The sequence below is a fragment of the Pipra filicauda genome, unplaced genomic scaffold (genome assembly GCF_003945595.2).
Source record: "Pipra filicauda isolate LSUMZ 115617 unplaced genomic scaffold, ASM394559v2 scaffold55_size4083901_pilon, whole genome shotgun sequence".
Lineage (NCBI taxonomy): Eukaryota > Metazoa > Chordata > Aves > Passeriformes > Pipridae > Pipra > Pipra filicauda.
This window is the reverse complement of record NW_024104709.1, coordinates 3,909,014-3,934,932: the sequence shown is the minus strand read 5'-3', so window position 1 is coordinate 3,934,932 and position 25,919 is coordinate 3,909,014. Positions and strand designations below refer to the sequence as shown.

At 39.6% G+C, this 25,919-nt stretch overlaps 1 protein-coding gene across 1 annotated transcript in view; it reads right to left on the bottom strand.

Moving 5' to 3' along the window:
* Positions 1-1,851: 1,851 nt before the first annotated feature.
* CNKSR3 (CNKSR family member 3) overlaps positions 1,852-25,919 on the bottom strand; it is a 58,080-nt gene continuing 34,012 nt past the window's right edge. Inside the window, exons 3-13 of the mRNA XM_027716942.2 lie at positions 21,461-21,663; positions 20,077-20,164; positions 16,914-16,955; positions 14,967-15,086; positions 13,192-13,251; positions 10,462-10,530; positions 9,569-9,715; positions 7,765-7,889; positions 5,155-5,363; positions 4,596-4,685; positions 1,852-3,173 (exon numbers count right to left, since the gene is read on the bottom strand). Coding sequence (XP_027572743.2) covers positions 2,875-3,173; positions 4,596-4,685; positions 5,155-5,363; positions 7,765-7,889; positions 9,569-9,715; positions 10,462-10,530; positions 13,192-13,251; positions 14,967-15,086; positions 16,914-16,955; positions 20,077-20,164; positions 21,461-21,663 — 1,452 coding nt within the window. The 3' untranslated portion in view covers positions 1,852-2,874. The remainder of the gene's footprint in view (positions 3,174-4,595; positions 4,686-5,154; positions 5,364-7,764; positions 7,890-9,568; positions 9,716-10,461; positions 10,531-13,191; positions 13,252-14,966; positions 15,087-16,913; positions 16,956-20,076; positions 20,165-21,460; positions 21,664-25,919) is intronic.

Below are 25,919 nucleotides of genomic sequence, written 5' to 3'. Positions count from 1 at the left end.
GGGAAATAAAAAAAAGGTTTGAGCTTTTTTTGAAGTTGAAGTTGAAGCCTGATGAGGGGTTTAACTTGGTTTATTCAGGATGTGGCTGCAGGTATAGAGCAGTTTGTGAAGGCTGTCTGCTGGCAACATAATAAAATAGGACATAAGGTTTGGACAAAAAATATATGCAAGAAGAAAATTCTTTATCCTCTCCAACTATAAAACTAGTCTTCATCATCTGTTTCGTCGTTTGGCTAAGTTTTAGATTTTTATTTTTTCCTCTCTGTTCAATGAGCACACACCTTATGAAATATGTTGTTTTTAAAACATGCCCTGCTTATGAGGAAGAAAAGGTTATCAGTTAATTGATTAGCATAAAATTAATATAATACAGTAGTCTGTTCACCACTTTTGGCCATCCAGAATTCAAACACTGATTAATTTAATTATCCATAATAATAGAGGAAACACATTGCTTGAAGAATTGCCCTGAACTCTGTCTCTACAAGCCATTAGTATTCATATTTATGTCTTATTTCCTCTTGCACATTACTATCTAAAATAGTATTTTCTTGCAACAGTTATGTAAGGGAACATTCAAGGTACTGCCTTGCAAATACTCTACAGACTAAAATAGAAGCCTGCTCTCTATTTCTGAAGTACACCTTCCTCACTATACATATATGCAGGAGTACTAAATATTCTTTTTCATTTTCATGGGATTTATGATCTTTTCCATTTTACTGTGTTGTTTTGCCGCTGTGACAGAGTATTCAGAGTAGTGTGGACTGCTGTACCATGACAGGATATCTGGATATGTATGTTGTACTAATTAGGGAAGTCAGCTTAGGCATAGTTTTTGATAGAACAGATACATGTACCTTTGATACCAAGAGATAAGCCAGGTTTCTGCATAATAGCAGTTTCTAACTTGTTACCTACATTTTTCTCAGGTTATGCCAGAAAGATATTGACTGTGATTTATTCCTAGATCTGTGGGACTTTTTTTTACCCCTAAACTATAGAGCACTCTTAAACTGTGGAAAACAGGACACTGGAGATGAGCAAAATTTCCATTTTAAAAGTCTTGTTTAGACAACATCTTTGATCTAGTAACTGTGATCTACTTTAAAACAGTTCAGTCAATTTGAGGTTGGACTATACTACATCACAGTGCCCACAACATAGCAGTTTCAGCCTTCTTCTTGGAGGCAGAACCAAACCGTTCTAGGGTTCAACTGCATTGCAGCAGTGTTCGGTCACATCTCTAGCACAGATTGCCATCTCGGGCAGTGGAGAAGAGTGCCACAAGATGGACATATTATAATCTGCTTTGATTAGAAAGGTCCAAACCAGCCCCCACCTAAATCACCACTCACAATCAAACATAATTAATTGAGAACTGAAACACCCTGTCTCTCTCTTCGGGGCTGTAGCACAACTTCATAAGCTTGTTGCAACAGAATGGTCACATGTTCACAGCCAGATTATAGTGTTTTTAACACTCATGTTATCGCATGTGATTCCTGCCCCAGTCCAAAGTGAAAACTAGTACTTAACTCCCCTCTTTACCCACCAATTATTAAATACAAATCCTTCTTTTCAGCAAGACCAAAGGAGTAAAGGCTGTTGGCAATGTATCATCTACAAAAATAGTTAGTCTTATAATTAGCAGGGAACACAAAAACTTTTCATTTGACTAAGCTGTGCCCAGTACTGCAATACAGGAAGGTACAAACAGTATCTGCTTAAGTGTAAAAAATATATACAACTATATTTAACACTTAAATTACTTTAAACTTTTTTTAAGTTTGCATACTAGCAGTCCTATGTACATTCTGTTTTGAACAATACCTCTTTAATATCATCCTCTTTTGTTAAACAAGTTTTATTTTCCTCCCAAAATACCCAATGCTATTTCAAAATTCTGGAAGTGTAAAGATTTGAGCTATATAGAAAATAGCAGATGTCTTACAATTGTAGTGTATGATAGCACATATTTTTCATAAAAACAACACATCATTCAAAAACTGAACCATTGTAAAAGGTCTCATAAGTCCAACAGGACTGTCTTTAAAAGGTTACTTTGGTTAACAGCAAATCATTCTTAAACAATTAAGGAAAAAAATATATATTCTTTTACCACCTCTACAGATGCATTTCCTTGGCATGTTGCAGCAATCCATATACCTTTACAGACAAGCACTGCAGTTGTTCAGTGCTCTTTATTTCTACTGTGATTTCAATAAAATAGTTTATATATCAGGTTGGATTGATTTATAATTAAATTAGTCCAATTTCCTAAAATCTCTGAATGAGAGAACTCTCTTCCTAAGCCTTCATAGAATTTCTGGTATCAGAGAAAGAACAACAACACTATTACTGCTTCCTCACAAGGTTGATCTCACGCAGTATTTGCAACAGCATCAGTAAGTTGCACAAAACCACTGTTTCTCTGCTTATCTTTCCTGGTCAGGAGAGTAACGCAACGCAACTTGTGCTGAGCTCTGCATACTCTGACACCCAGCCAGTCACACCAGTCTCTGAGCATTCAGACAACTAAAGTGCCACTGGACTTCACGGTAACACAATTCTTTCTTCTGAGTCACTACGCACATTCCAGGTCATGTGTGGCCTCTATCTCACTGAATTCTACTTATTTCCATGGGAATAAACGCCTTCAGCTTTTGGCCAAAAAGAGGAACTTGATCTTTATCTTTTTTCCCCTCCTTGCACTATGACACCCTCTGATCTGTCAAAACTCACAAAAAGGCAAAAATGTAAGGTTCTCCAGGAAAAGAATACCGCATTAGTCACTATTCGTCAGTTGAGCTGAAAAGTAGAGAAGTCTGATCGATGAGCAAAGGCACTTGGTAACAGCGCTGTGGACAATAGTCAGTGAGTCAACAATTTCAGTCTTGTGATCCAACTGACCAGCAGTGAGGGTTCTGCAGAGGAGTGTTTTGTGGATGATGTAACCGACGATTTTTTAGCACCTTCCTCTTGAAAAGGAATCGTTGCACTGTTGTGGAGGTCTGTATTCATAAAACACCTGCTGCCTCGAATATAATCCGTTCCCTTCACTAACTGCTTGTCAGACACTGGCCTGGAGAGGGGGTACTGCGTGGAGGGGCTTTCTTCAATGATTGGGGGTATCCTTTCATTACTGAAGTACCTGCAGAGGACATCTTCACCTGTACAAACAGGAGGAGGAAAAACAATTATTAATGACTTCAAACCCCTCCATTAACACTTTCTATTTTTATAAAAAATATTCTGGCTACACTTCAAATTCCCTAGATTTTGGTTATTTTTCATAACCCACCTCAACATAAGCAGCTATCAATAGATTCATAGCTGTTTGCTTCTTTAATATTTTTTTTAAGTAACACAAATAACAAGAAAATAAATCCATACACAGAGAAGATACCATTTGACTGTTGAATTCCAGATTCACACACACCAAAAATGCTAGTGCAGACTACCATCATGCAAATCATTATCATGGGTGAGACCTAGCAAACTGTCTTGTAACATGTTATTCAAAATGCTGAAGAGACCAGAGTTGAATCCATATTTTTCTCAATGTAACTCATGAGTAACTTAAAAGATACTCTTCCTTAGACAGCTGATCATGGCAGTTGTTGCTAGAGGCATCCTACTGGACTAGGCAGGCCTTTGGATGTGATTCAGTACAGCTTACATACAAGCCTTCAGCACTTAGGTACATTTCAAGTATTTAAAAAAATCAACAAAAAAACAAAAGCAAAACTAAACAAAAAAACATACACACAAAAACCAGCCCTGCCACCTGGTGATTGCTCTGTTAGACTTGTTACTTAGCTTGCTTCTAATATCCCTCCAGGTTTATACTGCTTATGGACTCCTATTTTTGCATTACAATAATAGAATTCAGCATCTATTTTACGCAGAATTACGCATTAGCTTTCATAACTCATTTCAAGAAGAAACTACTCATCTTTATTTCCCACTCTAATAGTACTCAAATAGCCCTTCAGATGCAAAAGGGGATGGGAAGAGAAGGACAGTGTAGCAAGTAAAACAAGCCACCCAACCTAACACCCAATGTAATGAGCTTCTGTCTCTCCCATTCAGTGATGTCTGCAGAATATGTTGTTTTCTAACAGGAGTCACAGTAAAAAGCAACTTCTAAAAGGCCCCACATTTTACATTTAGAGAACAAGCTTGCTTGTACAACAGCCTCCACAGTGAGCTAAAGAAACAGAAAGACTTTTTAAAAAGGTAGTTTTACAGTCAATATTAAATTCAGAAGAAAGGGAAAGAGATTTGTGTAAGAACAATACTTGTCTATAAAGAGACAAGTACAGATCTGCCCTAGTCATTCTAGCTTACTTTTAACGCTCACAAGAATTCCAAGACAGGAAAAAGTTTGAGTCCCAGCACTGAATAGCCTCACAAATTTCACAACTACCATCTGGCATTCCTGCTAAAACCAACAACTGTCACCTTGGATCAGCTCAGCAATATGCAAACCATAGTCCTCCATTCCTAATTTAAACACTTTCATGCAGTTCATCCCAAGGAAATTTTGGAGAGTAAGGGAAGAGAATGAGGGATGACACCTAAAACCTTGCCTTTTCTCCCTAATCCTCGTGGCCTAGAGAAGCGTTCTGCAGCTCCTATCCAACTTCCATCAGCAGGCATTGACAATGGACGAGGTTTTCCTAGAAGTAACATAGAAGGTTATGAGGAATTACAAAAGGTTAAGGAAAACAATTTTTAAATTGATACTTTTCACAATTAAACAAAGGGAGAGATACAGCAATAAGGAGTTCAAATTGCAGAAAAAAAATATTTGAAGATACTTCCACTGGTGGTATCAATAATAAGAGATCAATGTGCTGAGATTGAACAGCTTTGATTGAACACACTTGTTCATTTACAGCAGTGGACATAATGTTATAACCAAAACACACATGGAAATGGCCATCTGTAGCAGCAGAGACCAGCTGAACGACACTCATTACAGAAATAATGGCATTTATGTGAAATTATTTCAGATGTGTAATTTCAATTACAATTTGCAGAGAAGGTCCACCCATCAAGTCTAATGCACAGTTTTCTAACACAACTCACTTCAAACTGACCAAAGCACTTATCATAACAGTGATAATGAGAGAGGAATAAACTCACCATAGGACTGTGTTTTTTCCCTCATCTTGGCTGGTAGGATATTTACTTCCAGAGGATACCCAGGCAACTGATCTGAATCAGCAATAGTAAACCTTCGTCTTCGACTCTCCTGATCCAGAAAAGAATTGGGAGACTCGGCCCCCTTGGACCCAGTTAATGGTTGACTGTGTTTGTTGCCTCCTCCATACACAAAACTCCCCTTTTCATCTCTGAAAGGACATGTCACCTCAATTAGTAACTTAAGAGTTTAACACTACAGACATGACTAGGTTTGAAACACACTTCTAGCACCCAGTCATGCTCATAACAACTGGCACTGTGCTGTAAACAAGCTGGAAAAAAAAAAAACCAGTCAGAAGAGAAAACTACCTGCCTTATGCCATATTCACCGTTAACGAGCCAGGAATTTAACACACAGAGAAGTTTAGAGGTTCCAGTCATGCAAAAGATTTTGATAAATGAGATCTTTCTGACCTGAGGGCATCAAAGCCCCTGATTCACTGCCTGCTCAGTATGCAGCTGTGAATCAGGAGCGCTACACAAATTTATCCATCTCTGTGTCATGGCAACACCTCTGAGGGACTATGGTTTTCAGTCACTGGAGGAGACCAATAACTGTCACTGAATATTTACCACTTTCTCTCTCCTTCCTTGAGAGTTCCAATAATAGATTCATAGTGTATATATATACACACATATATACATACACGTGCGTATATATATACCTACACACATACATACATATATACGCATATATGATTTTGATTAAATTCTGCAGGAACTCCCTTCCCAGAGCAATCTCTCATTCCCAAGGCCAGGAACAGCAATTTTTAGAACGTGTCCCTGCAAGTACTTTTGCAAGAGAAGCTACCCTCCAACTTAAGATTTGCCTGTTTGTTTTTTTTCCTTTCCCTGTACATGCTACAATCCTATTGCTTGAAGCAACCATTAGCCCAGTCAGGCATCAAAGTACACAGCTGGCTGCCTAAGCACATATATACCCCAGTATTCACAGCAGCCCCCAGCCAGCACATACCACTTTTCCAGCCCTCCACTAATAGGAAGGAGCTATTTATGGAAATTCAGAGACTGCAAATTGGACTCAAATGTTACATCACAACTGTATGTCTATGGAGAGCTCTCCTACACCACCACCACGTGGAGACTGTGCCATAGGGAGGGAAACCAAACACTGCTCTCTGCCTCCCAGCGTGGACCAAAGATCCACACCAGGAAGGGAAGGGAACAGGATGATGGTGAGGGGAGGAGAGGGGGAAAGCAACCACCACACAAATGCACCACTGTTTCAAGAAAAAAATCAAAACATGCAGAGGCCAAAATAAAAAGCCAAACAGAAAGCAAAAGAATTGCCCTTTCTCCTCTTCCTGCCTGCCACAACTTCCCACATTTGCTTTCTTTAAAAGTCAAAGTTAAGCCCCCTTTCCATGCATCATCCAGGATAAGTTTTACAGCTCGCACTATTATTTCCTTCCTTGTCAACAGAGATTCAGTTCTAAAGGCATCTGAAGCTCAATATAATTTTGTGCCTCTTTAGGAAAGATAAACACATGCATGTAACTCACCAATGTGCTTGAAATTTAACAAAAAGACTAAGACATTCATCTGCTAAATCTATATGCTTGTTATTATGCCAAAAGATTTGAGGTTTTGGTTTTTTTTAAAAGAACTGAACATGTGTAACCATAAAACCAGGGAGAGAGCATGTCAAGGTGCATCCAACTTCAATAGAGACCCTACCTTGGAGAAACTCTCCTCCCAGTCCTGCCCTAAAGACTGCAGTAATAGAACCTCTGTCTCTGTCACAGCCCTTATGTGACAGGAGGCAAGTGCCCTCCCACAAGTCCTGCAGCAAAAGGTCAGAGTTCCTGTGCTGGGCTGCCTATGTGTAACTAAAGTGTTGGTGCAGGCCAGAAAGCATGCCTGCCTTTCATGTCTTGCCTGAAAACTTTTTTTTCCATCACCTTCCAAGATCAGCTGGCAGGGTTCTGGCATGAGTCAACATGGACTTGAGAACAAACAACAGTTAGCCTTACCATACACACCACCCCCCGCCTGCTGGGTACACAGGTCTGCAGTTTTATAGCTTACACTACAGCATAAAAAAATAAAAGTTGATGTATTGACTCTCTCTTCCCTTCAGTGGGAACATTCCTGTTTTAAACAACTCGCAAGTTTAACAGTTTAATGTTATACGCATCTTAATGTGACATTCTTTTCTATCCTAACTCCCACAACAGTTACTTAACCTGCTAGAAAAAAAATTCAACAGTGAAAAAAGTTACAGATAAAATTTACTTCTTGTTGTGGTGGATTTAAACAGAACCTGAGGTGACATCTGTTCGTGTTTTGGGAACAACTCTGATCTATGTGGCACACAATAACCTTCTAGCAATAAAACCTATTACAATCCTGGTAGTGTATGCATTTAAGCATAAGTTTAAGCAATACAATTTATTCAGGCAACTAGAAGAAAGTCTGAGATTTACAGTTTCATCAAGCTAATCTGCACAGAGTTGTAATAGCAAGCCAGCTCAGAAACAAGTGTAATGAAGGAGTTTTTTGTTCAGTAGTGCATGTTTATTTGCATACCGAGGAGAATATGGAACAGCTGGTGGAGGGGGTATGTACAGATCCAAAATGGCTGGCTTCTCTTTCTTCAGTGAGGTATCCACGGTGCTTTCTGGTGACTGAGTTGAAGTTGGTGGAGGACTGGTCTGAAATGTTAAACAGCTATCAGACATCTGAGCATTTATTTATCATTCGCAAAAAGATAATTTAATAATCAATAGTACCATTTTCATCCCCTAGTGAACTATTATCTCCATGCTGTATGAACACATTAAAAACTCCTAGAAGTTACATTTTCCTTCACCCCCAGTTTTGGATAGCTTCGCAGTCCCTCCTGCAGAAGTCCTAGCATGGGTAATCCACTGCTCAAAAATATTTTGCTGTTTCCAGTTATATTTTTCCTGTAAATTCCAAAAAAAGCAACTGAGACAAAACCCCTTCTTCTATTTTTAAATGCATTAAAAGAACATAATTTATTTAAAAAATATGTGATTGGCAAACCTTGCAAAGCCAGTCCACGCTACCTTTATTCCATACAGTCCAAAGCCTGAGGCATAAACAGGAATATGGTAAAGTTCACCATAAATTGGATCAACAGATATAACTACAGTCAGGGAAGCAAAGAAAAAATAGATTTGGCATTGCTCATCTTTGTGGCTCACTTCTATATTCTCAGTATCTTGCCAGGCTCCTGTCTGTCAGGAGAGAAAAGGCTTCAAAGACCCTTTCACCTTTGTCAGGCAAGAGAACTGCACTCTCCCTTTTTTGTAAGGACGTGTCCAGGCTTTCACTCTGTCCGCTTAGTTAACAGCACCCCTGCACAAGCACCTGCCTTTTACTGGGCAGTGTGCAGAACCCCAGAACGGTCAACAGGCTTCTCCAATCTCTCATTCCCCTAAGGAAACACCGCTTGGTATAGCCTATATGCCAGCCCACCTCAGCTCTTCACACTGGTAGCACATGTCAGGCATGATGCCACAAAAACAAGACACAGGCATTGGTGAAAGGAAGGATGAGAAAAGTAGTCAAGTACGCATCTTCTACTCAGTTTGAGAGAAATCTGCCTTCATCAAGACTTGTCATAGCCACTGGTATTTCATAGGTTGATAAATTACCCTCACAGCTGTAGGGAGACCTGTATCGCAACAGGAGTAGGAATGGGAACTCTCCCTGATTTTATTCATTTCACGTAATCACTTTAAATCCAGTTCGGTTGTTTCCTTCTATAAGCATTAAACCTTAAGTTTCCTAATGCAACAAGCCATTCTTCAACATGGTTATTTAATAATTATTAACACACTTTCTTTGTCTGCTCAGTAGCCAATCTGGGAATCTCCCAACGACCTAATCTTATTTCAACACGTAGTTTAAATCACTTCTTGAAAAACACTCCCATCTAAAAAGAGGACAAATATACAGAATAATCTAAGTTATTTCGGCAAAAACTTATTACTGTGCTAAATAGAGAAAGCCTTTATTGCTCCATGCTGATGAATTCCATACATATCAGCAGTTTCAGCAGTTTCTCCTCAGATAAGTTCTCCCAGTGACACGTAGACTGATTAAAATGTTCAGCACACCTAGTCTGTTTGTGTACCAAGAGGGCATTATCTGTTTTTAAGGAAAAGAGAGGAAAAATAAAAAAGCAAAAGGCAAGAACATTTTCCTTTTATCTAGGAATCAGAAAAGGACAGCCATTTCACCTAACCTTCCTTAATCTGTAGTTAAACTTGAGTACCTGAGAGCATTTCTGGGATTTCTCTTTTTTGAGCTGCAACCAAGGCATTCCCATCCTGAGATCAGAGTGGAGCTGGCAGCCTCTCACCTGCACCAAGGGTGGTTTCCAGCGCAGGTTCTTTAATGGAGCAGGAGTAAAATGGAAAGAGCCAGTAGGACGTTTTTTAAGCAGCAGCCTAACTCCAGCAGGATTCTCTCTCAACTTTGCCACCAGATTTTTTAGCTGCCATCCAACCTGGAAGAGAATAAAGACATCTTTTATTTGGTATTTCTTTTCTGAAGGCAAACAAACAAAAAAAACCCAAATCCCCCAAGTCAAACTGTTTTAATATGAACCTAGAAGAGATACAAGAGATCAAAAAGAGTCAAACTTAAGAAAAAAAAAGGAAAGCTGCTTTTTTGCACAGTTCTTCATTTTTGTTTCCAAGAAAGTTCTCTACTTAAGCTGTAAACTAAACTGAGGTATCAAGCAATGCTCTTTATACCTCAGTTCTGGTCCTAGAAGGATGCATGGATGTGCTCAAATTGACTAACACAGGGATTCACAGTGAACTATTTTTGCCATATTTCTTTCTCCCATCGAAAGGCATTGCTTACCTGTGCGAAGCAAAAATGTAATCATTATATCCAAGTTCCCAGATGCAAATGATTTGACAATCATTTGCAAATGACTGGGAGTTTTTTTAGCTGGTTTTATCTGCATTTCAGTGGACTCTAAGGAAGATTTTAAAACTGGTCTTAAATACAACATGAAGGATTTTAATATGATGCATACAGCATTTAAACATGAAATATTGCATATTTACTTAATCAAAATATTCCAAAGAATAAAATCTGTCTGGATTAAACATTAAAAAGCCTCAGATACTTCATAAGGAAAACACCAGAACCGCCTCCTGATCCCATCCCCTCAGCACCTGTGGGGAGCAAGCCTTGCAGAGCAAGGATATGAGAAGGTTGATAACATTGTTAGTTACTAACCACAGTTTGCCGATTAACCTGGATCACTTCATCACCAGCATGAATCTTCTGAGAGCGATCAGCAGGGGACTACAAAGAGGAAAACAAGAGTCATGTGCTTCAGCGCTTTTCATCCCTCCCATAACAACCATGCTAAATCAAAGGTTGCATTAGCAATGCTCTTCAGTATAGATAATTTTCACATCTGCTGATGACTTCAGAAATGCAAATTAATTCATCAAATTATTTATTTAAGAAAGAAGGCATAGTAGCCTACATCTGTTACAGGCCAAATGGTACTTAAGTCATGGGACAGTCTCTACTGTCCTTTTGCCTCCAGTTTGTACCTTAGTTTTAGACAGTAGTGGGAGAGGACTGAAGAGGGTTTCTGCCCTAACACAGCAACTATCCTAAACAGCTTTCAAATAAATGTACACTGATCTAAAAAAAAATACATTAAGACTTTGAACGTACAGAACAAAGGACCAAAAACCGTCCAATCCACAAGACAGATCCATTGCACTTTTCCTTTCTGTTTCCTAATGTAAATAAAAGCTTCCAACCTTAATGTCAAACTGCCTGTCTGCATCAAGGTCAACAGATAAAAATACGTGTTTGCACACATCCAGTGTGCATAGACAAGTATTTTTCAAATACCTATCTAATAATAATACACCTTAAAATACAAGTTTCCTGGAACAAAACCTAAGCTCTGGGGAACCATCAGCAAGGAAGAGATAAATGTGTCAATATTTACATTTATCAAGAGCTGGTGCAATGCACCAGCTATTGCTGCAGTTATTAAAAACAGTCTCACTGCTATAACACACCAACTCTGATCAGCCTTGACAACACCCAAAGCACAAAGGGTACCAAAGCACAAACCTTGGTATGTACTGCACCCCCGTCACAGGACAAATCCTCCACCCATTCCCCCCACCCCATGACTAACCACCTGTCAGCAGTCCAGCTCTTCCTAGTGACTCCAGCACTAAGCACTGGGATTAAGGACTTATCACACCTTTAGAGCTCCAATAACTTTCTTATGAGAAAGAACTAAGAATAAACAGTGTAACAAGGGAAGAAAACGTGGGAATTTATGGGAGGCTCCAGCTATCATGAGTAACCCCATTTCTTAATTGTCTTCTTGCTTCCTCTGAAAGGAAATGCCTCTGTGGAAAGCTGCATATATACGAGTCAACCAAGATCATGAAAAAATGATGGGCCAAAATCAAGTTTAGGAAAAAATAAAGCTCATTTCAAGTTGTCCTTTGGGTGACCAACAGCTCATCTGAGGGAGGGTGGGGGACCCTTGAACAGAGAACTCTTACAACAAGTGGCAGGTCACAGCACAGACACTTGGATCACGTGTGAAAACAGAGGAAAGAACAAAGTTCAGATCTAGGTCAATGTGACACAGGAAGTCACACGTAAGATGGCACAACTCAGGAATAATCTTGGCTGACTGGTACCAAACAGACTTCCCCAGTCCTTCCACTGTTCAGTACTGTCAGTTTAGGGATGCAATTCCACTGCATTCCCATACACCAGCTTCTGGGAATAGCTACTAAGATACCATTCCAAACCTATGAAGAAAACTGAGCTAAGACCCAGTCTGGGTCATCTAAACAATACCATGCCACCATAAAGACATCAGTTGTTTGCAGATCTCAGTCACTTCAAATTCTGTTGCTCCAAAGGAAGAATCAGTGTTGATAAAAAAAGCAGACATTTAAGTCAACACTCAAAGCTACAGAAGAAATACAGCCCCCAAAATAAGATCCACATGCAGAGGCAGCTTGTCAGCAGTCAACATGACATACTTTCACATTCATCGGATGTTGAAATTGCTGTCAAAGTGGGCCTGGTCTTTGTGGCAGATTCTACACAGAGTTATGCCATGACAGTAGCATAAAAGCTATAAAAGCTTTCACTCTGCACTCTGAACTGCAAGCACAGATTTCCACGCTCTCCTCCTGGTCCCTGGACTTGGCAGGGATAACAACTAGAACCACTGGTTCTTTCCTATTCACAAAAAAAAGCATTGCTGCAAAAGCCAAGTTTCTCTGCTCTTCTTTCTTTCAGTCACTGCTCCCGTACAGCAGCATATTTGACTGATGCTGTGATCCACAACATCACTTGCCAGCCTCAGCTTCTGGCTAGAGGTCCACTCCTTCCATGGTTACCCAGAAGTCTTCAATGAAGTCTCTGCTACAAAGGACTCACAGTGTACAAACAGAAGAAGAAAAAACTAATTGCCTACCCTACCAACTATTTCCTTCCAGCTGACCACTCTTAAAAGTCTTACTTGTTCATAGTCTTTCTACTCTGCAAGGTAATGTTGTGCCGGGACAGCTCATTAATTTCATTACTTATTACTGAATTTAGCACGCTGCCATCTAAATGTTCCCATTAGGGGAGACTGTCTTTGCCAGCAGAGAGCAAACACATCCAAGACTTTTAAGCAAGATACCATAAGGGCTCAGAACAGCAGATACAATATCTTATGAAAGTAATTATTTTAATGCCAAGCATTTGAACTAACTCATGTAACTTGCAGAAACTGGTTTAATTTGACTAACACTGAAACATGCAGACACAAAATATTTACAAATTATGTATAAATAAACAATGCATCACACAGTATTAGAAGCAGTAATAACATACAAGTCATATGTAAAACAAAAAAAACTAAGTCAAACTAACTCAGCAAAGCTACTGCCTGAGTTAATCTACATTTACTTCACTTACATTTTCTGTAGTTCCAGTAATTACATGCAATCCATCATAAGTTGATTTTATGTACATTCCCTAAATATAAAGAAAAAATGAAAAATAAATTTAAAGGCAACATAAACCACATAACTTATCTGATTAAACAACTCCTGGCAATAGACTCAAAACATTATTAAAACCAGTCAACAATTCATATATTTTCCCTAGAAAAGTGTGTGGTCTAATTTTACATTAAACTTCTTCACAGATCACTTTTGCTATAATTATAATATTTATTATAAATTAAAACACCAAATATATGGAATGTGACTTAGAAACACTGTTTGGTTGGTAATACCAAACACTGCTCGTTTTGCTGCCTTGTCAGTCTTTGGCCTCAAAAAAAACTTTATTTCCTTACTACCCAGTCTGCACTAGAGAATTACAGGTTTTACTAGGTAGCCACTAGTTCTCCCCATACAAACCTCACTTACACAGATGGGCTACAAATATTGCAGACATATTCTTTTCCAGCTTCTCTTGGCAAGTCAATACACAGATTACCCCGTAACCACAATGCTGACATAAGCAATAAAAGCTCCAGCAGAGTGTCTGTGGCTCGGTATGTTAACACCGAGTGTGAATACAAGGACAAACTCAGATGAAGTGGGTGTTGACCATAAGAACACCAAATTAAAAATCACAAGCCGGCTATTAACTAATAATTACATAGATTTCCCCACAAGAGGTGACCAGTACATTGGTTCCATCATTTATGAACAAATACATATCTACTTTTCCTATCTACATCTGTTGTTAGAAGTACTCATGCTGAGCAGTATAGAACTGGATGTTATTCTGGAGCTGAAAGCAGCTTAGCTTAAAAGTACAAGGAAAAATAGAAGATTTTTTTGATCCTTCCTATCCAGCCAATTCCTTCCCTGTTTGCCTGTCAGTTTCCAATTGTGTGCACCTACCTCTTCGTTTCTTACTTAGTCCAAGCTAGACTGACTTCGCTTTGTTGTAGCTTGCACATTAACAGAGGTCCTCATAATTTCAAGAATGCATGACTAATTCAGTCAAATCCATTGGTGTAGGTAAAACTATATAGCATAGTAAGACTGTGCAGCTTTCTCTGTAAGCGTTCATCTCTTCTGCCTTCAGGGCCATGGGGTGAATACAAATGCACTTAAGAATTTAAATTCCCTCCAACTCATTCTAACACATCTGTTTGCTAGACAGAAAAGCCACTAAGATTTCAAACTAAGTTTCTCATAACCAGTACTCAGCTGAGCAGAATCCACTGAATGAACAAGAGTCAGTCACTGAACATTTAAAAAGTTCTCATATTCCTGCTAAAGGTAAACCTCAAAAATTCTCATTTTCTTCTCAGTCTTGCTATAAAAACAAATAAAACCACATCTTTCAAAACACAAACATCATTTCTCATTACCTTCTCCCTCCCCCAGCCCTACGAGAAAAATAACTAGATAGAGTAACCTGCAAAAATAAAACTACTAATTTCACAAGCATTTGTAAATTCTCCAATATCCTCATTAAGACAAAAATCTTCAACAACTTACCATTAAAAATTATTTTTGGGATCAAACCTATTAACATGCATACCTGTCTCTGGCAGCCACTCCAGCACACTACCTGACCATTAACCTTTAGAGTTCCTCCCCATGCCTCCTTCTTTTCTCCATAGGTTATTACTGGTCTTGAAATAACTTACTATACATAAACACTTGCATTGGCTCACAAGACTACCTTATAAAACACTGAGGACATCAGGAGACTCCAGTTCTTACCAGGCCTTCCCCAGGTTTAATGTTGGTTAAGTGAACCTCCTCCAGACAGGCACACTGGCTCATCAATGGATCTGTAGTTGATCGAATGGCTTTATCACAAATGCCATTTAAAGTCTTGGCCTACAATGAGAACACACAAAAAACAGTTAGGAAAATTCTCCCCTGGCCTCTTCCTCTTCCAGTTCTCAAAAGATGTAAAGGAAATGAGTTTTAAAACCACTGAAATAAGAGATTCATTCGTACAAATCTATTTTACAGTATGTTTATATTCTTACTGTGACATAGTAAAAACAACTTGTTTCCATTAGTGCCCCCTCCCCATCGTTAAACAATAAACACTGAAAATATAGCAAAAAATTGCATGGGGGCTTATTTGCTTTAACCAAAATACAACCCACTAAAATATTGAAACATTTTGATGATTCTTTGTGGGAACAACTGACAGTTTTTCATGTTACTCTTTATTTCTGCTATGAGAATAAAATTGGCCATGTGCTACAAAAAGTGATGTGCTGGCCACTGACTTAACTGCACAAAGCTTTACAGTATAAGGTAGGACACCTAGAACTTAAGTGTTTCAGCAGTACTTCTTTCCACTGTGCCTCTGAACTGACCTCTTCTGGAATGCTTACACAGGCAAGGTTCACATTTCCTTTTGACTGAAACATAACTGATCCTAAGCCAACATTATAACTAAAGGCTAATTCTGACCTTGGCGTGTGTGTCAGTATAGTTAGAGGCAGAATGGCTTTGCCTTGTAGAACATTTAACTATTAGAAGGGCTAATTAAACATGAGGGGGAAAAAAAAGTCAAAAAATCTGTGCCCTCTCTACACTCACAAATTTCATTACTTCCCACAGTGTGTTTTCCATCTTGACATTAACTGAAGGAATGCTGAAACTCAAAGTCAGTTGCAAAAGCTAAAAGGGGAAGGGAGAGAGGATTAGTACAGTATAGTAGTTAGTTATAAACAGTTTGGGAACCAGCAAGTCACCTTTCACAAGGGGTTTGAATCCTCCAGTCAAACTAGACATGTAATTACAGGATGAGGGGAGTTGTGTCATAGGAAGACAGTGATTTTGATTACAATGGTCCCTGGAAACAATAGTTCCAATGTTTTCTGTTTTGTTTTACGTCAGATTTATAGAGCAGCAATAAAATAAATCAAAACAATGTTAAAGTGTGAATGCGAGGAACTGCTCAAACAAGGGGATTCCAAACAACAATACCTACTTCCAGAGTGGGTGTGCACAAATGGAAAAAGAAAGATGCAGAAAACTCCCTTTTACGTGGTCTCAGTATTTATGGACAAAATTATTTTTAGTTATTTTGCTGCTAAATTCCTAAGCATCTACGAGCTACCGGAAGGCCTTATCAAAGAGCACAGCCTGGTTCATGTCAAAAGCAGGAAGCGATGATTAACTGCTACAAAATATAAAAAGCATTCCATTACACTCCGCGTTTGGTCACAAGGCTGCTTCGAACAACCCTGAAAACTCAAGCTCAAGTACAAACAGAAACAGAACTTCAGCTCTGTGGCAGGGCAGTTCTTCAACATGAAGAAGTGTAATAAGGCATAGTGTCTGCTTATTAAGGTACTAACTGCACTTCACAGGCATAATTGGTTTATTTAGCCTATGAACATTCTACAGTACTACTCCTTCCCTTGAAAATTTGAGGCCTAAATCCTCTTGGAAAAATAGCTGTGGAATGAAATTTGAAGGAATACTTGACTCCATGCTATTACACACACCACCCATCTGTTCCAATTTCATTGATTTTCTTTACAGTGAAGAATATTCACAAAACAACCCACAGTAACGTTTACTTGCATGATATGCTTGTACATTTGGGACTGAAAAGCTGTTGTCAGTACAGTCAGAATAGGAGCAAATGAAATAAATGTGAATGCAAACAGCTGAGTTTCAACAGAAACATAAACTTACCACAGTCTGGACTTTATCTTCCATGTCAGCCACAGTGCAATCCTAAAAACAAAACAAGAACAAAAGCCCTGCGTTAACCAATAAACATATAAACAAATCATCTCTGAAAATGCTGCAAAACTGCCATTTTTACCTTGAATAGAAATAGTTATTCATGCTGCAGGGATTAATCAGATTAGTTTCACCCAGTAGGGCTCAAATAGTTGTTAAGCAACTATTTTCTGGCCCCAGTAGAAAGCAATAATAAACCTTGAAAACTAAGAGAATGTGGGATTCGATTACAGCAGCTGACTTTTCCAGAGAAGCAGAACCCTGCAGAACCATGCAAAACAAAGTATTCTCACAAGGCCAGGCAGATGAGTTTGCCTTACACTGGTAAGGCACTCCTCTGTCCCAGGCATCAAAATGTATATAAAACATATTGTTGAAAACAGAATGGAAAGTGTTTTTAAATATGCTATTGATTACATTCCTAAAGAGTAGAGGACTGCACACAAGGCATTGTTTACACAGCCCAGGTACAAAAGTCTTTGAACTGAAACAAGTTCATGCAAGAAACCACAGAAGTTATCACTGTTTTCTGCAAAAAGAGCTGAACTGGAGAATAATATTGTGCTCAGATTAAAAAGTTAATACAGCAGATAAATAATGAAACAAGATTTATAGGATCTATAAGGAGAAAACCCCCAAACCTCAAGCATTTTAACAAGGTTAAATTCCAGGATATTTGCCTTTGACATTTGTATTGGGTTTGCATGTCAAGATTTTGGTAACAGGGATGCAACACGTGTGGCTTCTAAAGGAGCTACTAGAAGCTTCCCCTGTGAAACTTCCCCATGAAGCCAGTGCCAACAACCTCCAAGATGGATCTGTCACTAGCCAAGGTTGAGCGATAGTGGCAGCACCTCTGGCATAACAGATTTAAGAAGTGGGGGAAAAAAGCCCTGTGTAACTGCAGCCAGAGAGAGGGGTGAGAATATGTGAGAGAAACAACTCTCCAAATACCAAGGTCAGTGAAGGTGGAGGGGCAGGAGGTGCTCCAGGCACCAGTGCAGAGATTCCCCTGCAGCCCATGGTGAGGCAGGGTGTCCCCCTGCAACCCATGTAGGTCTGCAGTGGAGCAGAGATCCATCTGCAGCCTGTGGAAGACCCCATACTGGAGCAGGTGGATGCCCAAAGGAGGCTGTGACACCATGGGAAGCCCATGCTGGAGCAGGTTTGCTGGCACAACTTGTGACCCCATGGGGGACCCACCCTGAAGCAGTTTGTTCCTGAAGGACTGCACCCTGTGGGAGGGACCCAGGTTGGTGTAGTTTGAGAAGAAGTGCAGCCCGTGAGAAGGAGTCATGTTGGAGAAGTTCGTGGAGGACTGTCTCCTGCCTTTCTTGGCTAAATACATCTGCATGACTCAAGAGGAAATGTCACCTATCCTGCAGCTCACTTTCTCAATATTGCAAAGTCCTACTGCTCCTACTCATTCAACCTTAAAGTTTGCCACAGAACTTTAAGTGGAGTAAGCTCTGGTCCCTGAGTCTTTATAGCTATCATTAAAGTCAACTAGAATCTTCTTGCATTCCTACTTTGCTTCATTATTCACCCACTTTTATACATCCTTTATGATTATGCAGAGCACCATTGGTTCCATGAGAGCCATCCTGGTCTGTTCTCTACTATTAGAACTGACCATTTGTTCCTATAGTTTATACTCCAATAAGAAATACTTTTGAAGTCTAAAAGCCCTCCTAAAAATTTTTCGATTGTGTCTCTCTTTTTCACATCAGTGGACTCCTTGAGACCATTCTAACATATCTGCAGTGTCCCAGTACAAAACAGTGTTGGTTCTTCCCCCTTAATGCTTTTTCTTGCCTGTACCAATCCCATTCTTTATTATAGTTCCTATCAAATTGTCAGAGAAGTAGTTTGATGCGTTTTAAAAGGCTAGGGTGTAGTATTCACTAACTTCCATTCCTCTGCCAACAAATGCTGACTTAACCAAAAGATTAGACACCATTTTTAGCAGTTTTATTAATATATTCAGCAATCCCATATTTCAGTTCCTGTAGCACTTTTGGGTGAACACCATCTGCTGCTAGAAACACTTGTTGTTCTACTGCACAATCTGCAAATCTGTAGCTGTAAATCACTGATTTTGTGCATTTGCACACACAGTGCCCAAGCAAGAAGGGCATCAAGCAGCAGGACAAACCTATGCACCTTAGAATTTACAGTACCCAGACACTATCCTTTCTTTGACAGTGATACAACTGACATAATTGGGTGTCATCATAGCTTGACAACTCATAGGATGTTTCTGTCCTTTGACACCATCCCTTCAACATGGGAGAGAATCACACATGTCACAGGACATGGTCCTTCAGAGTTTGAAGAATATATGGCCATGGAGTAATGGTTATGAGCAAGTTTGGCAGTAAGTGAAGTGTGCACACAGTGCTTCACGGTCAAAGCAGTGGTATGCTCTCAGAACAGTTTTGAAGACAGGCAGTATTATTCAGAGAGAAAAAAAATGTCATTTGCCAAGATGCTACGTATTGCTGCATGTCCTTTCAGCTATTATCTGTACAAGTACTCCTCACACAGCTGATAAATTAAAGTTTTGAAAAATACTGTGGTGTTGGAGTACTGGCAGAAGCAGCCTGGCTAGTGCAATTTGTATTGTAAAGGTGGCAACTCCTTCCATTACATGCAGCATTTCCCATCTGATGGTTAAACCACTCTGTTATGGGACCAGACCTATGAAGCCTGCAAGCACAGATGTAAAAATCAATGGAGCCATAGTTTTCTTTAGAGTTAGCACTGATAACTGTTTATGAACATGTTGTTTGGAATGTGAAGATCTTCAAATGCAGATCAACTATTTCAAAAACTAACCCTCTTTCTCATAAAGCTCCAGGAAATATAAGTAGCCTTTAAACTGCAGTCACTTCAGATATAACCAGCAATGAAATTGGGGTAGGAACAACAAAAAAACTCCCACCACTCAGAAAAACAAACAACTGAAACTGACCTTCATGGACCTTCGAAGTTTAAGTAAGCTCTCATTCCCAGACCTGCCTTTCATGAGCACTCAGCACACAGTAAGCACATTACTTCCCCAAACACCCCCTTTCCCTCCCTTTTAGAAAGCAAAAAGAAATAAGCTGACCTTCTGAACAGTAGTAGTGAGATCCAAGCAGAGCTGAATGATTCTGTTCTTCATTGATGAAAAGTCAGCAATACCTGTAAATGGGGTCCTGCAACAAGAGAAAATTCCCCTTAGATCAAAGGGACCAGCCTTTTCCAATCCTATCCTATCAGTGACGAAGAGCATATGAGAGTACACCCTGAAACTCTGACATTCACATGGGTATTCCTGACTGCACCAAAACTGGAAAACGTCTATCCCCGTGGTAAGCAAGTTCAGAGAACAGAACCAGAAGAAATGGTCAGTTTTCCAAACTACAGTTCTCTCTACTTGCAAGCTCAAGTCACGCTGTGTTGTAAAAATCATACACTTGGCTTTGCCAGTGAGTAGACCTCTAATTTTCTGACTGGACAAAGAAAAAAAAAATTCTCTAAAAGAAGAAAAATGGATTTTCACATTTTACACACAGAGATACAGTGAGACTTAAGAAGAATCATTACAGGTAGGGTAGCTTTACAGCCTGTAGAGTACTACCTCAGATCCTCCAGACAGCTGCAAAAGCTAGAAGAGGGGTTGAGAAGTAACAACAGTGGGTTTGGAAATGGACAAGCCAGCAATTTTCCTGATGGTGATTTACGAAAAAATCTAGGGTGAGCTGCCAGCAACATAGTGAAAGAAGAGGACCAGGTGAAAGGTACAAGCTGTTAGGTCACTGCCTGGACACAGATCAATTCCTTGCTTGAGAGCAGGGATACTGAAGGATAAAAGTGCTTCTTGCTGTCAGCCCCTGTGCAGTTCTCCTCCTTCTCAGGAAAGCTAGCAAGGGGTTTGAGAATTTATGTTCATCTGTTATCATGGACTGCATCCCTGCCAGCACTTGACCTGCTATAGCTGCCACAAAACAACTCTGGTTCCTTCCAGACAAAAAAAGAATTAAATAAGAAAAAAAAAAAAAAAAAAAAAAGAAGAAAAAAAACCAGAAAACAAAACAGGCATGAGGAGAATCTCTCCCACTGCTCAGTTTTCAAATAACATAGCTAAGGTCATGATTTTAGCAGAACATTAAAAATTCTTTTAGATAGGGACTTGCCAATGGCAAGTAATTTATAAGGTGGAAGGGGAAAAGAGAAGAAGTCACATGCATGAGAAATGACCTAAAAGGGAAGACTCCTACTTTTATAAATACCAGTTTGTGTGCAATATAATAGTTTTGCTGGTTTTAGCAAGAGTGGAAGTGCAAGAGTAGATTACCCCAGATTAAATTTGTTCGCTAGAGGCCTTCTGGTAACATGAAAAAAAGAGTGACTGAGATCGAGATCTTTACACCCAGGCATCTAGGAACTGCCCTACAAGGAGAAGCAATTCATTAGAGTAGCAAACTAAAACATAATCATTTTATTCTTACCTGTCCAACCATGCAAGCAAGGCTTTAGCAGCACCAATAAGCTCTACCACAGAAGTAAGGAATTCATTGGGGGGCTTGCGAGAGGTATTTCCATCATAATTTGAGCTTTTCCTACGGCTGCTGATGTAATTTTGCAGGTTGTTGGATGACGCTCGCAGCTTGAGAACCAGATTCTTCATGTTGTCTGTTTCAAGGCCATAGTTCTGCAAGCAGTATTATAAAGCATCATAAATAACCTCACTGAGTTCTCCTGTTTATTTATACAATAAGTTGCAAGCTCGTATGGGACGAAAAGTCTGAAGATTCACACAGTTTTCTTCTGTTTTTTTGGCAAAAGTACCTTCTAAGATTTGTTCTACGCTATAGCCACTAAAGAATACTTTTGCCAATACCACCCCCAGTTTCTGACATTGAGATTTGAGGACACAATCAGAATGAAGTCCCACTGTCCTAACACATGTCATTTACCTGTTAATAACAAGATTGTGTTGTTTTTATTTTTGTTAAAGGAAAGCCAACACTGTTTTTTTCTTAAGATGTTTTCTATACTGTGGTACATAAACACTGAACTAACATTTCATTCACAACTAAAGATAAGTTAAATCTGGTGGGAGATAAAAACATCAACAGGAAGCAAATGTAATTTTGCAATCAAAATCTTAAGTAAATATTTGGATCACAAGTTTTCAGGAACTGTGCTCTTTTACTACAACAGTGCAATTATTTGCAAGTTTGAAGACTGTATTAAGACTACACATACTAATTAAAACCATTTTTAGACATTTTTCATTCAACAGCATCTTTACAAAAATTTACAAAACCTAAAAAATTCTGTAATTCTTGCCTATAACTTCAACTTTATAAATTCAAATACAACTAAGCCACATTCCATAGGACTAAACCCCAATTGTTTTAAGTAACGCATTGATCATCTCATTCCAAACATGTCAGAAATGCTTCTCTCTTCTGAAGGCAACTCAGTTTTGTAATCAAGAATTTCTTTTCACTGTTAGTGTGCAAAGGTATGAATTATGTAGCAATATGTATTTATCTGTGCTTCTGTGTTATTCCACCTTGTAAAACTTCTGTGTAGGTCTCAGGCAAGGCTTAGTTCTTTTAGAATGAAAATTCTTTCTTTTCTTGAGAAAAGGCAGGGAAAAAAAACTTAAAAAAAAAAAAAAAAAAAAAAAAAACAAAACAACCAAAAAAAAAAAAAAAAAAAACACAAAAGCAAAAAGACACTCCTACCAGAACAAAACAAACACCCTAAAACAACTAAAGAAAATTTTAATTCCATTCAATACCTAGTTTCCAGGGGTTCCCAATACACAGGTTGAAGGGGAGCTCTGGAGGTTTCAGACCAACCTCTTGCTCACAGCAGGCTCAGCTGCGAGTTCAGAGCAGCTTGTTCAGGATTTCATCCGGTCAGGTCTTGAAAACCTCCAAGGACAAAGACTGTACAACCTTTTTGGGCAACTTGATTGACCGTCTGACTGTCCTGAGAGTAAGCAAATGTTCCCTTATATCCAGCCTGAACCTCATTTCAACTTCTGCCCAAAGTCTCTCATCTTCCTGCCATGCAAGCCCAGATCTGTCATCCTGCCAGCTGTGTTTCACACCATGGAGGTGCTGGGGATCTGCTGTTGGGCCTCCCTGGAACTGTCTCTTTCCCAGGCTGAAGAAGTCCCAGTCCCTCAGCCTCTCCTCATGGGCAAGTACTCCAGCCCTGACCAACCTGACAGCCCTCCACTGAGCTTGCTCTCGTTTCTCTATATCTTTCCTGTACTTAGGGCAGGGGGCATATTCAGACTAATGAATGACTAGTACAGGGTGATAATCACTTCCCTCCCTCTCCCATTTACCGTTAATGCAGAGCAGGATGCTGCTAATGCACACTGCTGGCTTGAGGCTCCATTCCCTCCACAGTCAAGCATCCATAAAAGAGTCTGGAATATTTTAGATTTAAGTAATTTACAAAAGAGGAGACTGAATCTTTGACCCAAAGAAACACACCAGTGTATGGAGAGGTTTCAGCTACATGGCTACCTTTAAAATGCCTGCTATGGATAAGATCCTAGTGGGTGTAAGTTACACAAGTGCCTCCCTCCTCCACCTCAGGGCTCTTGGCAAGGAAGTACCCTAAAGTGCAGCCAGGAGTAGGGGTTGAAAGGATATGTCCAATTCAAAAAAATACCACTGTTGCAACAGCAAAGGATATCCTTAAATTTTCCAGGATCACAGAAAGGGAAATATCTGTATTACTGAACAACGTTAAAGTACTTGCACACTGTCATGTGTGAACTTATCACCTTTTAATTTTAACAACAACAGCAAAAGAAGAAAGCACCACAAGAGCATCATTCTAATGCATTTCTTGTAGTCAGTTTTCTCCTCCTCACAGAACATCACATATTAGTCTATCATTGAAGAAATACTTTTTCACAAACAGGCCTGGATGTGGGGCAAGTTCCTATGACCACAAGAAAGTAGTCACACATCAGAAAATCCCCTCTTAAATTAGGGATTTGGAGGACACTGATCCCCTCCTTCCTTAAAGGGACAGAAAATACAAAATACCTTTTCTGTGCAGAGGTATAACCACCTAATAACTTTGATCAGAACTTGCGTCTTCATATAATTATCTCCAGGTCTTTCTGTCATTCAGATGCAGGAATTGTGCCAACCATCTCTAGGTATTTGAGATTAGAGATGGCACCACCATTTAAGAAGACACATGTTGACGTACCAGGTAAGATTTTGGTTTTGGCCCTAAAACATTCACATACTCCTTATCACACCTCTTATTCAAATTCCTTATTTACACAGCATTTGAGTCTGGTGTAACTTTTCCAGATGAGGTAGTTCTTAAATAAATCTCTCTACCTCAGTTTTGAGGTAGACTTCATCAACACAAGTGTTGCCTCTAGAGATGCAGGGGCTGCCGCTCATAATTGCAACTGGTCTACCCAACAGACTATCAAGAGCACATCACAGCCAAGCTCTAACAGTCACCCCTCTAAGTTCTTCTACAACTTCCCCCAAAGAGTCTACAGAGCGCACCAGAGATATGTAAAACAGCAGCTTGTGCTCTAGGAAAGGTCCTGACTAAGCACTATGCCTATCCAGCACAACAGGGAGCGTGCAGCTCTTCAGTATCAGGAAACCAAATTATCCAACTATTGATCAGCCCTGATGGATGAACTCCCCCAGAACAATGCATCATCACAATCCAAGCCACCTCTGCTCCAGGGGCAAGGCAGTCTCCTCACTTATCTGTTCTAATAGACAGAAAGGATTCTGCCTCTTCATCATATAGCAATGCTTCTATCCAAGCTGACGTTGTCTTGAACACCTCACGCATCACCAACTATTTCTGTTCTTTTTTTGCTTCTTCACTTGCAGTGTCCAGTCTGTTGGGAGGGCTGGTCTGGGGTTCTAAACCATTCAAAGGAATCTAATCCCTTTTTACCTTTTTACTGGTTTAGCTTCCTGAAGTAGCACACTTCAGGGTCAGGTGAGTGCAAGCACAGATCACTAATCAGAGGACAGGAGGTGGTGGAGGTAGCAGGTGATTTGGATTAATTTAACTTTTCGTGGAACTGTAGCCTCGACTCAGGACAGATAGGAATGTTGATATCGTGGCAGCACACCAAACAGCCTTCACAGTGACACACAGTCAAAGCGCACAGCTCAGCAGGCTTTTCTTGAAATATTTCTACAGGACTGAGGCTACAATAGTTAACAAATTATTATTTAAGCAACTAAAAGGTTTTAGATGTTGCTCACAAACAAAAGAAACAGGTTACATTTTCCTATCACTCCTGATTTAAAACATCAAAGTTGTTTTAATCAAAACACAGGCTGAAGCCAGCAGTCAAGAGCACCCAATGTCAAACATTCCCAGGTTATTACTCATTAACCTGGGGAGCCACATGCAGGGCTGGAGCGAGAGGCAGCACCCACACGTGCACCAGAGAGCACATGCACACAAGAGCATGCTCTAAGTTCCACCACATTTAATGAGAAAAAGTAATCTGATCAAATAATTGCTCAAGGTCAGGCAGCTAGCATAAAATAAATAAAAAAATGTAGCTAACTGAAGTCAAAAGAGCACAGCAGTTGTGTCAGAGGTGATTTGGGCTGATACAGAGCCCTGCCACTGCCCAGGGACAGCATCTCCTGCCCTTTTACAGCCATGTTCATATCCCACAATGTGATGAGCTGGATCTGCTGGCTGATCCAACTGAAAGCCTGTTCTGGGAAAAAGATGAATAAAACCAGACTGAATGCCTGCTCAGAAGCTGATCCAAGTCACTTCATGCCTATATAAACACTAGAGTTAATGCAAGGTAATGTCACAGTCACTCATTCTTGCTCTTGTCCTTTTAACAACAATGCATCCTACGGAATCCTTTGGAGTAACAAATCTCCTAATAAACAGCACTCAGTTTGAAACCTC